Source organism: Tenrec ecaudatus, chromosome 15, assembly GCF_050624435.1.
Source record: "Tenrec ecaudatus isolate mTenEca1 chromosome 15, mTenEca1.hap1, whole genome shotgun sequence".
In the NCBI taxonomy this organism is placed as follows: domain Eukaryota; kingdom Metazoa; phylum Chordata; class Mammalia; order Afrosoricida; family Tenrecidae; genus Tenrec; species Tenrec ecaudatus.
Window position 1 is genome coordinate 23,769,126 of NC_134544.1, and position 22,024 is coordinate 23,791,149.

The following is a 22,024-nucleotide window of genomic DNA, read 5'->3' on the forward strand; positions in this document are numbered from 1 at the left end:
CATAGTGAGGGGGTAGGGAAAGGGATTCTGATGATGTACCACCTCTGACACTCGGTCACTCTAAGGCTCATCTCTGCCCAGGTGACAGAGTAACCCAGCCGACTGAGGCTTGACATGAAAACTTGGAAGCATCTGAAGACTGTTTGGGAGAGAAAGAACTGAAAAAATGGCAGAAATCAATTCTCTCCCATATTATGAAATCCCCTCTTGGAAACAGAGGCCAAGGATAGTGACCCTCACTCCCACCTCAGTCATGTCGGAATACTTCTACAAGACAAAAATCCATCTCTGGGCCCATGGGCGTGAGGGGGGGAATGGAAGATGAACCATGAGACCTTTAATGCTCTGGGTGTAAGGTCATTAGAAAAGGCTTTGCTCAGACATGCTGACTTTTATCCCTCCAAATCCAAGGGTCTGTAATGCTCTGAATTCACACAATACACTTGTTCCTACACACTTGTCACTGAAGTCTTCTGTCTTAGGGTCTTATAAATTGTCTCTAGATTCATGGACAGACCCTGTGCTCTGGTAATTTTGGGCTTATCCCTTAGTGCCTTGCCCCGTTGCTATGGTCCCACTGGATTCCAGTTAATGTATTGCCTATGATCCTGGGAAGCTGCTCAGATACAGTAAAATTGCACCCTTCGATACCAAGTGAAGACAACTGACAGGGGCCCTCCGGTTCACAGGAAGATACTAATAAATTGTCATGGGTAGCATATAGCTAGATCACTTACGATTGGTGCTTTGATAGAAGCTACCCGTGAGACCAAAAATGAACCGACAAATATCCAAAGGAAACTGATATCTAGACCTACATCTCCGGAGATTGAATACAATGAAAATAACCCAGGGAAAGTGACGTGCGGAAGAGAGGGCTCTCCTGAGGTTACTACATAGTTCAAGTCCAAGGGCGTGAAAAAGTGTGTTATAGCTTTGTATCCTGAGGTAAGAGGCCAGGGATGACCTTGGCTTTGGATAAAAAGAGGAAAAGGAGCAAAGAGATGGAAGAAGGGAGTTAGCAGATTCAGAGCTTCTAGTCCATGCTAATGAGTTTAGAAGTAATTATGAACACACTGGCAAAACATTGAATGGATGAAATTAAAAGGCAACTTTGTCACCCTTGCACTGGCTCCTGACTCATGCCCAACAGAACAAGCACATTGGCAGGCCTTTCCCTCCCAATCTTCTGAAACACTGAAACCTCTTCTGCATTATAGCAAAAGACAAACCTTCCACAGACAGGTTGCTGTGGGCTGTGCATGAGGTGGTATACATGTGGCAGTTTGCTTCCATACAGATATATAGTCTTCAAATCCCAGTGGGGCTGTTTCCATGAGTCAGACTTGACTTGACAGCAGTGGGTATAAGGTCTTCTCATACCTTAACCTGCACATAACAGCCTTAAAAAATATGATGCTGCTATGAAGAGTGACAGAATACAGAATACATGCCAGAAAGGGTAGCTTCCTGCCCCTCTTCCTAAACCAACACGAAACTGTAAGCCTTGTAAGGCACACTTTATTGTGGAACCTCCATTCTCAAATCCACCCCCAAGATATCCCATATTTTCAGAATCCACGAGAAATCCAATCCTAGAGACATTTCAAGAACTGATACCACATGGTCACCTGTGTCTACTTTTCTTCTGATACATTCTTATTTTTATCTCCGTTAATCTTTTCTCTTAACTTCCCCACAATTAGTCCTTTAGTTGAAGCCATTCCCCAAAGTAAAGCGAGTGGCTGTATTACTACATCCTACTGTCTGGACAACTCCTGTGTGCTCATTAGGACAAATGAGAAAGAAATCCCAGAGAAGACTTAGCAACCCATCAGCCAGCTGAGAATGACTGGTAAGCTTGAGGAGATTGCACACCATTGACAAGCAACTACAAATGTGGAAATAGAAAGACTGAAGATGAAGAATCGTCCAATCAGGGGCCTATCCGTGGATTGAGTGTAGATAGGATACTCCTTGGATGAATACAGCATATTCTAAAACATGGAGGGTGCGGCTCTGAGTCCACGATACGATGAGCTGAATGGTGAGTGGGACCCCGAGTCGCAGTAATGAATGTCAACAAACATGAACTGTGTCGACCACCTCTGTCGATATCTCCCCCATCGGCAACCTACCATGGTGGAAGCCTGCTGCTGCCTCTGATTTCTGAGGCACACCAGCCAAGCAAGAAAGTATGAAAAGGTTACTCATTTTAAACTAGGAAATGGATAAAGTCATAATTTTTAAAACACACGGAACACATGTTCCCCAGGTAAGCCTTTACACTCCAAATGTCAGGCCCGAGTGAATTCTTAAAGCGGAGTTACAGAGCTCTGAGAGCAGAGTTGATAATGGAAATGCTGACAAGCTCCTGGAGCCACTGTAGTATAGGAAATATAATATGTCACCTTGTTTTACAAGATTTTACTGGCATAGAAGAAAATTAAAACATTTAACATCTTTCCCTTCACCCAATTGCTTTGCTCCTCCAAACTGTGGGGCCATTTGTAGTGCTGTTTCATTTATAAACACCCTTGTTACTGTCTCCATGCCTAATACACCCAGCCCGGCGCTGTGCTTACATTTTCTTTCCAAAGCACGAAAATGGTTACTGGGGCAGCCTGATCTTATAAACATATTCACATTTTCTGAAGGCATGTTAAGTTGTAAGAGTGCTGTTGGAGAAAGGCCTGGAATCATTTACATAACTACAGAAACAACATAAATAATGCTCATCGTTAAAATATTTCCTAGGAAGAGCCTTTCAAAAGGCCTTCTGTAAAACAGAAACACCCGTAGTGAAGATATTTCCACAACTCTGGGGGGAAAACAAGACTGAAAACAAAAAGCTAGCTCCGTATTGGAGGAAACAAATTTAGACCCTCTGGCAAAGTAGGATGTCTGCTTGCATTTCTGAAAACAGCTGTGAGCAGCAAATGAGGAATCGCTTTCTAAATCTAATATTAATAATCAAGACTTACATGAAGATGTAGCAATTAATCCTAACATCGTTCCTATGAATTTTTTTAATTGCAGTGATAATTTACCTTCTAATAACCATTTATTTTCATGATCTATTAAAGGCCAGCTGGAGGAACCGGCCAATTGTCTGCTGGTACTCCTGCCTCTAAGGAAGAGGAAGAGTTTCAAGAAGGTCGTCTGGAGCAGAGGCTGCTCTTCCAGGCACGAGAGACTTGATCTCTGACTGGAGGATTCCAGGATGTTCTGTTTCCATCACATGGATGAGCAAAGGTAAACCCTCAATGGGGGAGGAGCCATTAGGAAAAGGACAGTGAGGCTGAGGAATGCAAACAATGTCTGGAAACCAGACCTGCAGAAGCTGGCGGATTGGTGGACAATTTATTTTTTTATTTTATTTTTTTTTAATTTTAACAATTTATTAGGGGCTCATACAATTCTTATCACAGTTCATACATATACATACATCAATTGTATAAAGCACATCTGTACAGTCTTTGCCCTAATCATTTTTTTCTCCTCTTTTCTTTTTTTACATTTTATTAGGGACTCATACAACTCTTATCACCATCCATACATATACATACATCAATTGTATAAAGCACATCCATACATTCCCTGCCCCAATCATTCTCAAGGCATTTGCTCTCCACTTAAGCCCCTTGCATCAGGTCCTCTTTTTTTTCCCCCTCCCTCCCCTTTCCCCCCTCCCTCATGTGCCCTTGGTAATTTATACCTCGTTATTTTGTCATATCTTGCCCTATCCGGAGTCTCCCTTCCCCCCTTCTCTGTTGTCCCTCTCCCAGGGAAGAGGTCACATGTGGATCCTTGTAATCAGTTCCCCCCTTTCCAACTCACTCACCCTCCACTCTCCCAGCATCGTCCCTCACACCCTTGGTCCTGAAGGTATCATCCACCCTGGATTCCCTGTACCTCCAGCCCTCATATGTACCAGTGTACAGCCTCTGCCCTATCCAGCCCTGCAAGGTAGAATTCGGATCATGGTAGTTGTGGGGAGGAAGCATCCAGGATCTGGGGGAAAGCTGTGTTCTTCATCGGTACTACCTCGTACCCTAATTAACCCATCTCCTCTCCTAAACGCCTCTATGAGGGGATCTCCATTGGCCGACACTTGGGCCTTGGGTGGACAGTTTATTGTGTGGATCTTCAACATCAACAAACTCAAGATCCCAAATGGCATCCGTGCCATCTTCAGTGCAGTCCCTGTTTGATTCATCCTACTGAATTCCGGCAGAGGTACTGACCTGCAGGTGTTGGTGTTCTCAGTCAGGAAGAGGGGAAGGCTTCAACAACATCCATCTGATGGGGGAAGGGCAGGGTTGGGCCATCAGGCCAAAACCCAGAGCAGAGAGGGAAGGCAGAGACATGTCCTACAGGAAAGCCTTTCTCATGGAGTCCCTGTGGACAGTTAGGGGAAATGTATACTCTCAAGTTTGCATAAAGCATCAATCAGTCATTTGGTATGTGCATTATGTCATGTTTTTTTTTTCTAAATATCTTATAAAGTCAACACTCTCTCACTGTCCCATTTTATAAAGGAAAACCTAGGCCCAGAGCATTTTAATAAATGTGACAAGGTTGCACATCTAGCGATTGACTAGAGTAGGATCTAAAGTCTTCTCTATATGACTGCCACCAGGTTCCCAACATCCACACCCTGCCTCCGTTCTAGAGAGCATGTCAGTCTAGGGCAGCGGTTCTCAACCTGTGGGTCATGCCCCCTTGGGGGGGGGGGTTGAACGACCCTTTCACAGAGGTCACCGGATTCATAACAGTGCAAAATTATAGTGATGAAGGAACAACAAAAATAATGTTCTGCTTTGGGGGTGGTCACTACAACATGAGGAACTGTGTTAAAGGGTCGCAGCATGAGGAAGGTTGAGAACCACTGGTCTAGGGTAACCAAGACAGCTGAAACATGAGTGCGCCTTCATGAGGGCACGGTTTGAGGAATTCTGTATGTGATGTGTGTGTGCGTGTGCGCCTGCTGTGGGAGTCCTTCCTTAAGGATACACATAGAGTGCTCCATGCTGTGACAGGGACAAACAGAGATTACACGGAACACACTGAGCATCGGTCCTCTCCTAGCTTCGAGAACCTGGAACTAGTTAAAACCTCCTGAAGATGGATCCTTGAGTGGAGTTGTTGAAAACAACAATGGCAGACATTTGACATATGGAAGATGAAGTGAGATATGGAATAATGTAGGAAAGTCATGGGCAACACACATGACATCTTTTAGAAATCCCTCTCTCTCCTAAGTGATGGAGTTCACTAAATATAGGTGCAATGAGAGAGGAAACACCATGGGGGCCTCAATCTACCTTCTCTGGCTACACTGTTCTTTAAGGCACCGTACTTGTTCTTGGCCATGCCCACAGGCACATCTCTCTCCTTTGTCCTCAATCTCAGCCTCAGCTACAAGGCCCCTGGGCCTCTGCTCTGCTTGGGCCAGGGTTACAAAGCTCCGTTATCACTGAGAAGTATCCAAAGGGCAGCCTAAAGACACATCGCATCTTGGAAAGTCTAGTTTTGACCTAAGGGTAACTTCACTTCAAATCACACCATAGAGTAACATCTACTACATGCTTCCTTTGGTTGAAACAGACACTTTCTAGAGGCACAAAGTCACATGCCAGTGCCGGAGAGCCCCGAAACACAGAAGAGATGCATTCCCTGAAGTTGCTGTCTATAAGATGATCCCTATAATGTTTTCTTTAAGTGGGGCAAATGCTTGTGTGTGTTTATTCACTGAGCCAATTCATCATTATTCTTATTAGAATAAGTGAAACTTCAGTGAAATCTATAATTAAGAAGCCAGATCTCCTGGCTCAGACAATGACAGTGAAACCAATCCTGGCTTCTGATGCTTAGGTTCAAGCTAACAAAATTCAATTGAATCGTTTAAAACACTCACATCCTTTGATTCAGCAATTACATTTCTGCTGCCTTAAAGCTGACAACCGTGGAAACTCTATGGGTCAGCTCTACTCTGTCCTATAAGGTCACGATGAGTATAAGCTGACTTTGTGAAATTGAGTTTGACCGAAAGAATATCCATTAAATGCAAGAAGATCTGTAAAATATTACTAAGGAAAGTAAAACATACTCACACATATATGAACAAATCAATAAGCAAATTGTAAATCATGAAACAATATTCAGGAATTACGAGTTATATGACTGAGTGCTAAAAACAAATATAGAAAGGCATTTATAACATCACAAATTGGAAAAGCTAAAGAATGATATGTCCACTATTCATTTATTGACTATCCCATCATCATTGGGCATTAACAATAATAATTAAATATGTACTCCGTTGTCATTTAGAGATGTGTGTTTTTCCAGAATGCCAAAGTGCTAAGGGAAACTAGCACTGGCTGGGACTGTGAAGTCTATGTGTGAAATAGTCTAGGCCATGATGCTTAGTGGTTTGGCAGTTAGGTAATGTGGCATTTAGATTTCATGTTAACTTGCCCTTATGTGAAAGTACAGGGGTAGAGTCAACCTGTCAATCAGATCACAGCCCAAGGATGCCTAATTTTTATTGTGCCCTTTTCATAAGGGGACTTCTCCCTCGCTGCCTGTTCACCCTCCCTGATAGCTGGGATTCTCTCTCTGCCTCCAGAGGTAAGCCCATGTAGGCCACTGGTCCTGGGCGCCAACCTCAAAGCTGTTGTCCCCCAGCCATCTTCCCACCATCCTTGGATGCATGAGGCTCTGTACTTTCATGCCTATGAACTCACTGCATCTTGCTTCAGCTTTCTGCTTTATTGACCTGCAACTGTGTGAGTCCGAGGGATCTGACCAGCATGGGATCCATAGACTTGAACTGGATTTGGCTGGGATATGTTCAAGATATGAAATTATTTCTTAATATAAAATTATTTCCTATACATATATGGTTTTGTTTCTCTAGACAGTCCAGCTTGTCTTTGGCACTGATGATCGTTGGCAGCTATGTAGGGATGTAGCTCTCCTCTATTTTGTGATCTCAGGTGGCCATCTTCCATTTTTACCTAATGCTGATATTTGCATGCTGACCTGTCTTTGGAGCCTCACCATGTGGAAAAGTGAAAAGTAGGTGGATTTGTAGGCTAATCAGAGATAAACAAGTAAGAGAAGTGGAATGTGAATGAGTGGCTTCCTAGGGATGGGGAGCAAAGAGTGGGGAATGAAGGGTGAGGAATGGAGAATGGCTGCTAGCTAGTCCTTGCTTCTTTAGAAGTGTAAATAAAAATATCTTGGAGTTGTGTGGCCGTCATGGGTGCACACCTTTGTGACTATATCAAAATCAAGATTTGTAACTATCAAGTGGTGAAAGTGACAATATGAAAATTAAATTTCAATGGAAACAAATTATTCACAGATATATGCAGAGTACATGGAGGTGGTGGGGGAGAGCAAAGAGAACCATTGATATTCCTGTAACTACACCATCCAAAGCTTGAGTCTCATAGGCTGGAACCCACTTGGAAACATGCTTAGCAATAAGTCCTCAGCACAAGCCTAGTATATGGGTGCTCCAGGGGGACACAAAGATGCCCCTGGAATCAGTATGTAGGCTAGAGAAACACCTTTTTTATTTTTTCTCCAATGTCATAATCTGGCCTTTGGAGATGAATTGCCTTATAAGAGGGGTCACAAACTCCAATCAAATAAAATCAACCAGTACTGAAATTTAATGTTGAAGCTATATAGAGTTTATTAATCTTTAACATACTTTCTTAAATAGGCTTCCAGTTGTTGAAATGCTCCAGGTAAAATTTCATCCAATGAAACTGATGAGCAGACTATTTTAATGTTGGTAAAGCCTCAGGGTTACAATAAAATTGATTTTTCCACCCACTTTGTTGTGTTACTTGTTGTTGTTTTGGTAAAGAGAATTCATAAATATGCAAGGTAGAACAAGAATAGCACCGGGCTATAAATCAAACAGTATATTTTATGACTGTGGCATTCATCAATAGATTGATAGCATGTTCACAGACAGGGAAGCCATCTACGTGAGAAAGGTATGTGACTCTGTGTCTGTGTGCTGGTATAGAGTTTTCTGTGTTTGAGCCTAAAATCTCGAGGTGAAGCTGGTTACAGTATAAATATTTATAACACTGTACATCCAATTGTTTAAGATCATAATGGGAAAAGCTGTACAGAAGCTGGAAAACAGACTCTCTCTCTCTCCCTGCCCCCTTCGTCCTTTTCCTCTGCCTCACACATGCACCCACACATGAAACAACGGTGACAACAAACAGATGTCCTCATCTGAACTGTGTCCCCAAATGCATGTTGGACTCAGGCTTCACTTACTGTGGATGTGAGTCTGCTTGGAAAAGAGGCTTCTCTCTTGTTATGCTAATGAGGTCACTCCAGTGGACTTAAATCTAATCAAGTCTGAGTTATCTATTAAAATAAACAGAGTACAATACATACAGACAAATACCATGTGAAGGTTGTCTGTAGGACAAGGACTCAGTAAGAGTCACCATTTTAGGCTCTAGAAATGTAAGAATACAAATGTGTGCTCTATAAAGTCACCCATTTGTAGTCTTAGGGGCTTCAAGAAAGTTGGTGGAAAAATAGAAAGGAGAGATAATTGAAGGATCCCACAACCTTTTTGTAGCTCTCTTGCCTTTGTGATACAAGAGCACTAGAAAACTAGGATGACAGGTATTCCAATGTCTTTCAAAATATTTCAATGCAAAAGCCCTCTGGCCCCCACAAGTGGGATTCTGAGAGATGGATTATCTTGCAACCAAACCAATGGTTCACGTCCTTCACAAGTTATTTGCTACATTAAGAATAAGTGAGTCCTTTACAGGTTCCAAGGGCTACCTGGTCACCAAGGGATCAACTATTATTTATGTATTTTAACTTGCACCTCTCCACACGTGTCTACTGAATCATTACCTATTTAACAATTATGGAAGCAGCAAATCCTAAATTAGACCACTCTTTCTACCCTATGTGGATCAAAAATTGGAATATAAAATTATTTAGGTCATACCGTGTGTGTGTACGCATGCGCGTTGGATTTTCCATGATTTCCACTTCATAGCCTATTTCAATTTGACAGTTTCCTACGGTTTTACGTCTCCTAAATTGTAGAAACGTTTTAAGATACTATAAATATAATGATCCAAGTGCCTGTATATAATATTAAAATTTAGTACATTGTATGTTTATTGTAAAAAGCATAGCAGGAAAAAGTAACTACCATAGATGGATGTATAAAAGCAAAACTAATTTATAATTTAATTCCAATTCACAAATTAGTCAGAGATATACAATTATGCTAATTCATCCATCCACCAATTATGATTTAAGTATTTTCAGTTTGGTATTTATAAAAAATATTAAAAAGCTTTCATTTCTCAAATGTGTCTTCTAGAATTAAAAATAGATTTTGGTCACTATCAGAAAGTTATTTTAGCTATTACCCCTTCATTTTCATTACAGTAGCAGCAAAAATAACAGTGTGGTAAGCTTAAAGATTGAATAAAGGAAAAATGCTTTTAAGCTACTGATTAAACCTAGAATGAATAATTAGCTTTTCCCATTGTGACATGTATTAGAATTTATAACAAAGAAAAGGAAATAAAAGGTTGGGGAGAATTTTTTTAAAGTTATTTTGTTGATGTTTCTACTATAGAAAGCCCTGTCAGGTTCTCTATTGTAACTTTTATAATGTAGATGTCTTTCCACTCTGCACATTTTTCAGGAATATATTTCTACTTTAATTTTTATGGCACAGTTAATTGACTTAGAGAGGAAGTACATTTTTAAAATGCAATGATTTAACTCATGTAAGGGGGATAGAAGCTGGGGATGAGTAGGCACTGAGACAAGAGTGGGGGTCACCCGTTTTCTTTGGTAATAAAAGTAAAAGAAAATATAGCACCATCCCACGTGTGTTAGTTATTTGTAACACCACATTTATTTCCTTTCTCTCCTTTCTTTAACAAGAAAACTGTAGGAGCATTTAGCTAAATGCCGATGATGAAGACAATTAAGAACAAGGGAGGCAGAACATTCCCCTTTCCCTGCTCATCATTTGAAAATAAACACAATTCTAGTTGGTTGACAATGAAGGCTGTGCTCCATAACTCAACCTTCTCCAAATAGGATTTTGAGAATATCCAAGGGTCTAGGATACATTTTTCAAACTGCTTCACCGGATGAGCTTGACCTTCTAGGCAAGAGTCTTAGATTTATTCCTGTAGAAAGAACGCATAGGAGCATTATTTTTTGCTGTTTCCTTTATATAACATTTGAGTGGCCTGAGGCAATGTAGTTTATTTGCCTTTCTCTTAAGGGAATCTCCTGTTTCTACTTTCTTTTAAGTAAGAACGTAAAGGTCAGGTTATCATTTCACAAAATGCCCCATTCTGCAGAGGCGATTCCAGCTTCTCTCTCCATAGTCTGCTCTCACTAATTATTTCATAACTCATTTAAATGGAAGCATTCTGGAAGGGAATTCACTGAAACAACTCATCAAGTAACTAATTATTTTTTATGCACAGGGGAATTTTAATTATAATGCCTGTATTATTTAAAAGCAGAGTGCAACAATTTGCATCTTGAAGCATCTATTGTAGTAGGGAAGGAAAAAAGAAGCCCCGGAATGAAATAACAACTCAAGTAAATGCAATTTAGTTGGCCTTTTATTTCTTTGATTTTCATGAAACAGAAAAAGAAAACGATAAAGAAAAAGCAAACTTGGTGTGAATTTTTTAAAAAGGCCTTTGAAAAATAAAAGATAAGTGAAGTATTGGTCCTAGAAGGGCTATTTATAACCTTGGGGTTTTTAAATATTATATACACCCTGTTTTCCAGGAGTGATTTATTATGTATCATTTTTAATCCATAGCTGTGATCACAAGATTTCCTTATATTAGAAGAAAATATCCAAATCTTAATATTGTCCCATAAAGATATTTTTTCCTTCTCAAGGGATTAAACAGATACATAAAATCAATTTTCTTTTTGAAATGATGATTTCCTTTAGTCTCTATATTAGAATAATTCATTGATAAAATATAAATAAATGAAGGTGAAGCTATTCAGAGGATTCTTATATGTAGTCCTTAGCTATGTTCCTAGTAGCTAGTCTGAGGTATAGTCTATGACTAGGTGTGTGGATCCACCTTTCTGAAGCCTCAGCACTATTTGTGTTTGTTGATTTCCAGGGTAGATATCCAGCCAAAGGGAACTGTAACTATGGGCACGATTTGTAACGTGTATTTATCTCCCAGCCCCCATTTGTTTTGCATCACCATATGGGAATTCTAAACATTGCGATCTGCTAATCGAATACTAATTGTAACCATGATATCTTCTTCTCTGTAGGCTATTGCTGCCAGGGATGAGGAACTGGGCACCCCTCCTTTGATACTTTTGGCACTTAAATAGTGAAAGCACATCTTCTAATTCCAAACTACCGATTTCAGTAGTTGGTAGGTGAAGTTTACTTTAAAGTTTCCTAGGAGTGTGTTGGGATCCATGGTGGCCCAGTGGGTTCAACACTGGACTTGTCACTACAAGGTCAGCGGTTTGAAACCACCATCCACTCCCAATCTTCTATGAAGATTTATAGACTCGAAAACTCAAAGGGGAATTTCTATTCAGCCCTATGGGGCCACTATGAATCAGAGTAGATTCAGTGGCAGTGAGTTTGGGTTTGGAGGAGCACACTGTTTAAGCACTAACCAAAAGGTTAGCTGTTCAAACTCACCAGCCATTCTGTAGCAGAAAGGTGTGTCCTCCCATGTCTGTTTCGATCTACAGCTTTGGAAACCTTGTGGCCAGTTCCATTCTGTTCTTGGGTTGCTGGGAGTTGGACCCCATTCAGTAGCAATGGGTGTGGGGCTTGGGTTGGGTTTATTGCAGACTTAGGGCAGCCTGTTTCAACTCATCCATCAAGAGGATATTTAAATAGGCATGCATACCAATAAATTCAACTAACGTGGTCATAGTCCATAAAAAGATGAAGGAAGAAGAGAGGTGGCAGTGATGAAGAATACTAACATGACATATGACTGACTATCCCTCATGTGTGGCAAAAGCCCCACAGCTCACAAATAAATATCGAACAACTCCAAAATATAGTAGACACTTTCCTAGATGCAGAGGAGAGAGAGGTAGGAAAATGTTACAGGTTCATGAGGTCTAGGTCTGCCTTTGTGTTTCAGCTGCTCTGATGTTAGAAAGGAGAAATAGATAAGAAAGGGAAAGCTATATAGCAATGTTTTAGATTACAGCTACTGTGTGTGTGTGTGTGTGTGTCTGTGTGTGTAGAATCCCTAGATGGTACTGGCCAAGTTCATATCAACTGGAGATGGAAGATCCCAGGCTAAGTTTACTGATCCAATTCAAAATGACCGGCCAGACTCATAGGGAGTAGCCTGGTCAAACTGTGACTACTTTGAAGAAGATGTTTAATGGGACAGTAAACCCTCGTTTATCTCTTCTCATGCTGTCCTCTCCAATCAAATGTATGTGGGCAGGGTTTAAAAGTCACCTAGCAATTTCTAGAAAATGGAATGAATGGTGCATAGCAAGATCATTTCATCAATTGTGCTGACTGATGAAAGACAGACTCCATTCGCCACATTCCTTTTTTATGCGGATGCTGTGCCAGGAATTAAATAGTGCCACACCTCAGACCTGCCCCAACTGCCCCCACCCAGCGCGAGTGATTGTCACGTTCAAGTGGTGACTGGTCTATTGACTGCTAATGCTTTAAAAATGAGATTGAGTCAGGTCTATCTACGGTATTTACGATGAGGAAGATGTATGCCTCTTGTGCTTTCCAGTCATTTGGCAATCTTAATCCCAGCAGACATAACACTGATGTCCGCAGTGTTACCAAACAGCCTGGTAAGCATTTAAAATGTTGTGAAGGGTCTTATTAGCTGGAAATGATACTGTCTAATATTAGATTGTAACTCAGTGACTGAATCTGTGAGCCTATCCTTGTCCAGAATACTAACATCAAAGGCACCTGATTTTAATATCGCAGGGGGAAGGAATCACTCTTCATCTCCTCTATTGAAGCGAAGAGCACACCAATGTGAATCTAGATTTCAGGACACCGGAGGCAGCTTATCGTGGCATAGCGCATATGCATCTGCCTCTTGGAACAGAGTGTTAAAATTGCCAGCCCACTTCCTTCAAGTCTGCATGGCCACCCGGGTATTTTGCAGGACTGACCGGTGGGATTCAAGAGTCTGAGATTCTCAAAGGAGAGGAAAATCAAATTGCACCCTTTCCACTCGGGCATTCTGGGAAAACAGCTTTTTCCTAATCCTCAGCACGTGTTCTTTATAATCCATCATAATTAACATTGACTTTCAGTTCTCTCTACACTTTATGCTCATCAATCAAATCTTAGACACCCATCACTCAAAGGACCCAGGTGGTTGATCACCGCAGCCTTCCATGATCGAGATTTCATTTTACTTGTCTCCAGAGTAGATGGTGTTTTTGGCATTCTCACTCTAAGTGGCCATTGTAAACACGCACAGATACGCTGAGCTAGAAACGGACCAGCATCCCAGTTTTCTTGGGACTGAAGATTTTTAAATTTTTCATTTTGGACACTTATTTTCCAGTACCAAAAACAGGTCCAAATACTCAAACCCACTGCCATCATATTGTTTCAACACACTGAGAACCTATGCAAGGTTTTGCAAACTATAAATCTTCCAAGAGCAAATCACGTCACTGGGGCTGTTAAGCAGCTGATGTGTTTGAACCATCCACATTGCAGTTAGCAGTTTAATACCTAACTCACAAAGTCCCCAAGGGCTCCCCCAAACCAGGTCAGTGTGATTAATCACTTTACTGCTAGATGAGGATTCTAGCCACCAGGAAGTTATTACTCTGCACGATCTGGTTTAAATAAATGTATAAAACCACTTCTACTGAGAAAAAAAATCAAAAGAATGGCATGCATGTGGATTTGAGGACTGACTTCATGTCTATGTGTGCCAAATCTTTATAGGGATGCCAGACAAAAGTCACCACCTTCTGATGTTAAGGTCTTGACACCCACCCTGGAGAGTCCTGCCTGGGCAACAAGGTAAGAATAATTAGTAAAATGTATCCAGAGTGGAAACGAAAGAAAATTATCCTTATTCCGAGATATATGATCTGTTGTATAATCTCCCAAATTGTCACACACAGACAAAAAACTACAACTAATTAAAAACAAATTAGTGAAGTTGCATGTTACAAAAAAGGCCAACAAACAAAAATCAACTGATTTTGTGGACACCAGAAACGAACAAATGTGAAATGGAAGTAAACAATTACATTTACAAAAGCATCTAAGAAAATAAAATATCTAAAAAGAAATATACCCAGTAAAGGCAAATATTTGACCCCACAAAAAGTCTTATCAGAGACATGAAGGACTTACTGAATGAAAATTATAAAATAATGCTGCAAGATTAAAGAAAAGTGAATAAACAGATGGAATATTGGAGTGGAAGAAAGTATTGTTAAAATATCATTTCATCCTAATCAATGTACAGATTCGAGGCAATCCCAATAAAAATTCTAGCAGCCTTCATTAGAGAAATAGTAAAATGTATTCTCAACTTTATATGGAATGGCAAGCAGCACTGCGTACTTAAAGCAACATGTAAGATAAGAATATATTAGGGGCCTCACACTTCCTGCTTTCAAAACATTTTCTAAAACTACAGTAATCAAAACAACCTGGTATTAGGATGACAATAAACACATACCCAATGGAATAGAATTAAGTGTCCAGAACTAAACCCACACATTTCCAGGCAACTGATATTGTACACAGGTTCTAAGTCCATTCGATGGAGAAAGGAGAATTTTGCCAGTAAATGTTATTGGGAAAGTTAAATTTCTATACTCACATAATCAAACAGGTCCCATGCATCTCATCATACACCAAAAGAAACTCAAGATGGACTAAGATCATAAAGTTTCAAGATACAACATGCAATTCTAGAAGATTACAAAGGGCAACTTTGTGAGGTCTGATTCAAAGGGCTACCGAACACATGGAAAAATGCCTAGCATTTTAGCCAACAGAGATATGCAAATATAAACCAAATGAGATACCACTCCATTCTCATGAGGATCCCGAAACTTAAAAACAAAATGAAACAAACAGAAAGTGACACGTGTTGGCAAAGATTTAGGGGAATTAAAACCATCGCCCTTGCTACTAGGAATACAAAGCAAGGTGATGGTTTCTCCTAAAACTAAAAATAGAAATTACCATTGGGCTCAGCAAGTCGACTCCTAGATTTATAGTAAAAAGAACTGAAAGCAGAGACTCAGAGATTTGTACACCAGTGTTCATTGCATCACTCTTCACAGTTGCCAAAAGGTAGAAAACAACATGAAATGTCCATCAGCAGAATAACTAAAAAAAAATAGTGTATGCATAAAGGAGAGCATTACGTAGCCCACAGAATGATACACTATAAATGAAGATTAAATACACTGCTCTCAATGAAACAGATTCATCTCAAATGGACCATATTTACAAAAAGACAAGCAAATGCAATGGTAGAGAGAAGACCCACTGCCATCAAGTCAATTCTGACTCCAAGAGATCCCACATGGCCGAGGAGAAGTGTTCCCTCGGGCTTTCTGAGGATATGAATCCTTACAGGCCAAGAGAGCCTCCATCTTTCTCTTGTGGAACAGCTAGTGGATTTGAACTGCTGAATTTGTGGTCAGTAGTCCAAAACACATAACCAATTATACCACAAGAGCTCCTTAATGAATAGAATCTAAAGTTTATTAGTGGTGATACAGGGTGAGAGGCTGCTAGGACAGAATAGTTAATGAAAAGGAAAATCAGCATTAATTAGGTATAAGCTTGTATGCCCAGTGGTGCAACTGATGAAAAGAAATAGTGAAAATGGCAGTTGTCAAAAGTAATATGATAGCTGTACTTAGAACAAAGGATAAAAATTGTGTGTGTGTGTGTGTGTGTGTGTGTGTAGGGCGGGGAAGGGGACAGGGGTTGGCGGTCTTCTGAGACTGTTTATGTACAACCAAAACCTTTACATGAATAATTTCCTTGGTTCAGAGTTTGCAGGTCATGGGTTCATGAGCACCCCAGTTATTCGTCCTAATAATGTGTTTGTCCTTCCACTCTGTTTTGCTCACGGTGTCGTGCCTGGGATCTTAGAAGCTGGTAAGCAGCCATTCAATATCTGATCGTGGCTCTCCATTCTCTGGGAGCAACTGAAGAGAGTCAGGACCAGGGACAGGATAGGGAACTGCTTTTTCCTATAGTTAAGTGTCTGATAACATCTTATGAGCAGCTGTCTTTCTTGCCATGAGTACGGAAGAACTGGATGGTGCCCCCACTCCCATTTCCGTGCAATGTGATCCAAGATTCTATAGAAGTCCTTCTCAAAAGGGTGAAAATGAAAAAGTGACAAATGTACATGCAACTTCAGACTTAACTCCAGGATTCCAGAATTCTTGGAGTCATAGGGACTTGATAAACTCTCTGCAACTATCGTCTTGATATGATCTTTAAAACTGTGACTATATTGCATCCCTGATGTCTTTACAAAGACCAAACAATAGTATTGCCAAACTAGTAAAAAACAAAATAAAAAACCCTTGGAGTGTGATGTTTTTCCAAACTATGTATTTAGGAGGATAAAAGTAGCCAAACGATGGGTGGGACCCCTCAAGGGCAGTGCGAGCCTGTGAACAGAGTGAGACAATCAGAAGTGGGGCATGTGAATGACTGTCAAGCCCCAAGAATGTAATCAATAGGGAGGACTTGGTCATGTTGACACAGATAAATTGGTATCTGATTTGCTTTGTTTATTCTCACCAACTGAATGAATCGTTTACATTAGTTTCCTTATCCTCCAAGAAAAGGGAAGGAGAGATGCAGAAAGAGGAGGGAGAGGAAGAATCCACCTACCTGCTACTGCTACTTTCGCTGTCCGGCTAATAACGGAGCCGGTCTCTCCCATGGAGGCCTCACACTGGTAGAGTCCCTCGTCTGGCTTGTGGTGTCTGGAGTGCAGAACGTTTTGTATCAACAGAGACCCATTAGGCAGTTGCTGCTTCCTTTCCTCTAATCCCAAGGCTAGGTGGATGCCGTCTTTCTTCCACTTGATGACTGGCATGCCTTGGTCAGACTCTGCTGAGCAGTTGAGGAGGACGTTGCCTCCCCGCATCGTGACGGCATCAGAAGGTTCCGCCAGAAAATGCAGCGACGTGAAAGCTTTAATCTGGAAACCTGCAACAGAAAAGCACAGGAAGTGTTTCCACATGTTCCAACTGAGCTCCAGGTACAATTCCTTACGGTGTTCTTTACCAACGCTCTTAAACAAGCAAGGGGCTCTGGAAAATGTCCAAGAACAAATGCAAGTTAAATGAGTGACATCTCATTACAAAAAGGTACATGCCCAGTTGAGAGGACCCAGTGAGGAAACAACTGGCTGTGGGTCAACCTGTACGCTCTGATTCGATCACTGGAACCCCCTCAGGGGAGTGGAGGATCTCTAATGGAGCAGAATCTCTAATGGAGCAGACACCAGGTCTTTTCTCTAATGGGTTCTAACCGTAGACCTTCCACTTGGCAACTGAGTGCTTGGCCATGGGACCACCAGGGCTCCTTGTTCTGACTATGTGTAAATTGATTCTTCTTTTTAAAAATCGACTTAGACACAGTGTCTCATTAAAAATAAACAAACAAAAAAATCAACGTGTGCAGTGTGGCCAAAGTTATTTAGAAGAAAGCTCAGGTGCATTTTCAAATAGGTAAGAAATCCCATCTGCAGCAGCAAGTCAATAAAGCTACTACATAAAATCACAGATCCCTGAAGTGTCTTAATTTCCAAACAAATATTGCTCATGGGCTTGGGAACCTAAGTGAATATTATAGTTGGATTGTTTTCCCATAAATAAAAGTGAACATAAGAAATCCAGAGGAGGAAGAGTAAATCTCTAGGGAGTGCTGAGGGGGAGGTGCAGATTTAAGGAGATCAAGGATACTGGGCTGGCACTGTAGTGTTTGGCAGAAGGCTTGGCTGTTGAATCAAAGACCTTGACAAAGTCTCAGTTGCTCATGTGTCTAGTCTTTGCTTAGACAGGGGGACCTAAGTTGTTCAAATCAAATTATGTTCAATTCCATTTTTTAATGATCTCTGGGGCTAGAGATGCTATTTTGCCCTGTGGTATCCTATTTTCCATAATAAATTATTCTTAGAGTCTGACTTAAATGTTGCCACCATTGAATCCCATTTTCTCCTGATTCTATTTTCGTGAAAACCGGAGGAGGAGAGAGCCCCATGGAAACGTAGAAAACATGTGATTTTTTTCCCCACACACCTCTCTCTTTGTGTTTAGCCTTCCTATGACTAGGAAAAACAAACCCCAGCTTCATTGCTTTGCCTAATTTTTCCTTTAGGAAACTCTGTCAGTATTCTATGTCACAATTTTCCACTAGTTCTGGAATGCTTTCCTCCCTCCCCAGTCCCCATCCCCCCACCCCGCTATCATGATCTCAATTCTACCTTGCAAATCTGGCTAGACCCGAGGATGTACACTGGTACAGATAGGAACTGGAAACACAGGGAATCCAGGACGGATGATCCCTTCGGGACCAGTGGTGAGAATGGCGATACCAGGAGGGTGACGGGAAGGTGAGGTAGAAAGGGGAAACCAATCACAAGGATCTACATATAACTCCTCCCTGGGGTACGGGCAGTGGAGAAATGGGTGAAGGGAGACATCGGATGGTGTAAGATATGACAAAATAATAATAATTTATAAATTTATCAAGGGTTCAGTTGTGGGTGGAGCAGGGAGGAGGGGGAAAATGAGAAGCTGATACCAAGGGTTCAAGTAGAAAGCAAATGTTTTGAGAATGATGAGGGCAACAAATGTACAAAAGTGCTTGACACAATGGATGGATGTATAGATTGTGATCATAGTTGTACGAACCCCCAATAAAATGATTTTTAAAAATACCAACAGCTAGAAGGCACAGCACAAATATTCTCATAAGAAATTGACCTTGACTAGCCCCCCTGGACACCATACTGAGTAAAGTAGAGAGCCAGGAAAAGAGAGGCAGGCGCTCCACAGAAAGACTGCCAGTGGCTGCCACAATCAACTCAGGCTTAGGGATAATTGGGAGGATGGCACCTGACCAGGCAGGGTTTTGCTCTGTTGCACATAGGGTTGCTATGAGTCTAAGTTGATGCAAAGGTAACTGACAGCAACAATAATCCCCCTGGACAGAATTATCGACAGCTCTGTAGCACTCATTTGACAATGAAGATAAAGCCGAGCAGCTTCTCATTGTTCCTCCAAGGGGTCCAGTCACGGTCCTTCACACACTAGTTTCTCTCATCTTTATCATTGAAATTCATGATTTTCCTCTTTCTCTGGAATGGTGCCACGTGAATGGTACCCTTTGCTGACATGCTCATTTCATCAAATGAGCCTCTTGTCCTTTCTTCTTACCACTGACCCAAGGAAGCATCAGGAACGTTGTTCCCATGAATGTCAATGGTAAAAAAGACAGTAAGCATCCATGCCTCCCCTGGGAGCAGGAAAGATCACAGATGACCCTGGCATTGGTCCTCCTTGTCAAGTAAGTGCTTCTTCAGCACAGACCTAGCTTAGTCAATGACATGGTCATATGTTCTGTTCTGCTAGTGGAAAGCAGATTCAACTAATTGTGAGATGCTGTCTTCTAGGTTCCCACCCAGAGTGACTCTTTGGAAAGCAGCAGGAAACACCACCGGGTCCTGCGACACCCTCATTATTATTCTTACGGCGGAACCCATTGTCTCAGCCACTGTGTCCATCTATCTGTGTCCATCTAGCTGGTCTTCCTCTTTGTGACTGCCCTTCTGCTTTGCCAAGCATGATGTCCTTTTCCAGGGATAGGTCTCTCCTGACCACATGTCCAAAGTATGTAAAACAAAGTCTCTCTACCTTGCTTCTAAGGAGCATTCTTGATGTACATTTTCCAAAACTTATTTGTTTGCTCTTGGGCAGTCGGTGGAACTTTCAATATTTTTTGCCAGCACCATCATTCAAATACATTAATTTTTCTTCTGAGCCCTGGTGGCATAGTAGGGCTACATGATGAGCTGCTAACTAAGAGGTCAAAGAGGTCAGCTGATCCAACCCACTAGCCAGTCCTCGGGAGAAATATGAGGCTTTCTGCTCCCTTCCAGATTTATAGCCATGGAAACCCACAGGGGCAGTTCTACTCTGTCCTCCAAGGTTGCTGTGAGCCAGAGTCCACTCAATGGCAGCTCAAGAAAGGGGTCTGGCAATGTGGCTCTCTGTCGTGCGTGGTTCACTTGAGGATCTGTGGCTCACGTCTCTTAAGCCCAGAGAGCCCATATTGCCTCATCTGAAAGATAAAGAGATTGATATTCTGCACATCTAGTTTCCATCCAGGTTGGAAACTTCCGGTGCCAGAATAAGTTGAGAGCATCCATCCAATAAATGGTGCTTCAGAATGTACTGAAGCACAAACTAATTTTGCTGGAAACCCCTCCTACCTGCCTGCATATCTTTTCTTTTACCAGAAAGAAGGAAACATGGGCACATAGTTTGAGATGTAGCTAGTGAGAGGAAATGAAAAGAGTTCTTGCTGTCCTTGAAAGTCAGGATATTTCACTAAAGTAATTTTCACAATTTCCATACAGGTGGCATTAATCAGATCAACATAACTTTAAAATTCAAACCATGCAACGGTACTAAAAAGCATTTATTGCTTTTTTGTTCTTCCTGGGGCCTGTATTTTAAACAACAACCTCTTGTTGAACACCTTATTTATATCACAGAACACATAATACATTTAATGCAGCTGTTTATGACAGCATGTTAATGAGCATATGTGCCCATTATCACAAGTAAATAATGCACTTCATCTGAAACAGGAAAGCTTGACAGTTTTCAGTGCTGTGAGTACATAATTTAGGGAAGTTAAATAAAGATTAACTTTTTAAAAATACAATTACCCTTTCAGTTCAATGGCAATTTGAGCTTTTCTTACTCCTTATTATAACAATTGCATTTTGAATATATAGCTCTGGGTAAAGGTTCCTCACTGCTTTAAGTAACTTGCATTCATTTATGGAAAAAATTGTTGTGGCTAGATGCTGATGAGTCTCAGTCGCCTGCCTCATGCAGAGCCCACGCACAAAGGGAAGGTACCACTGTCATCGCCGGTGTTCTTATTCAGTGTAGATGCTGGGCCTTTGAGTCCAGTTTTACTGATGGCTGTAGATCCACAGAAATCTGTCCAGCACTCTTTCTTTGATGCAAATCTATGCTGACAGGCAGATCGAAATGGAATCCTTTCTCTTGCATGGGAGGGGAGAACTCTATCCTAGAACCACTATTGCCTGCTACCCCCTTACAAAAGAGGGACCCAAGCTTGAGAAGCCCATTGAGGAATTTGAGCTAGGCCTTCCATGATTACCATTTCAAGGTTGCCATCTGTGTTAAGGACATGATGTCTCACACTCCCATGTGGTTTATCAAACCCACCTAAGAAATATCCCCCTGATGCAATATGGAGTCCCTGAATGGTACAATCCAAAGGTTGAAGGTTCATGTCCACCCAGAGGCACTTCTGGAGAATCATCTGGTGATCTACATTTGAAAAATTAGCCCTTGGGCACCCTATGAACACAGCTCTACTCAGATCCCCTTGAGGTTGCTATGAATCTGAATCCACTCCTTGGCAACTGGTAGTGGTCAGGTATTACACACACCCCAATGGAAGTGGAAGGACTGCCCTTTCTCTTTGTGCACCAGTTCCCCTCTGAGGAAGTTTGCATACCATTTTATCACAGCATCTTAACAAAAACTAGTCTTATCAAATTGATTCATCTTAAGAATCAGTCTCTTTTTATCCCTATCCTTTTTTTAGTAAAGGATAGTTTTATTGGGGGCTCTTACAGCTCCTATAACAATCCATACATCAATTGTATCAAGTATATCTGTACATACGTTG

General features: G+C 41.3%; 1 protein-coding gene across 1 annotated transcript in view; it reads right to left on the reverse strand.

The window, feature by feature from the left end:
• DCC (DCC netrin 1 receptor) overlaps positions 1 to 17,306 on the reverse strand; it is an 824,140-nt gene extending 806,834 nt beyond the window's left edge. The window contains exon 1 of the mRNA XM_075533227.1: positions 16,952 to 17,306. Coding sequence (XP_075389342.1) covers positions 16,952 to 17,306 — 355 coding nt within the window. The remainder of the gene's footprint in view (positions 1 to 16,951) is intronic.
• Positions 17,307 to 22,024: the final 4,718 nt, after the last annotated feature.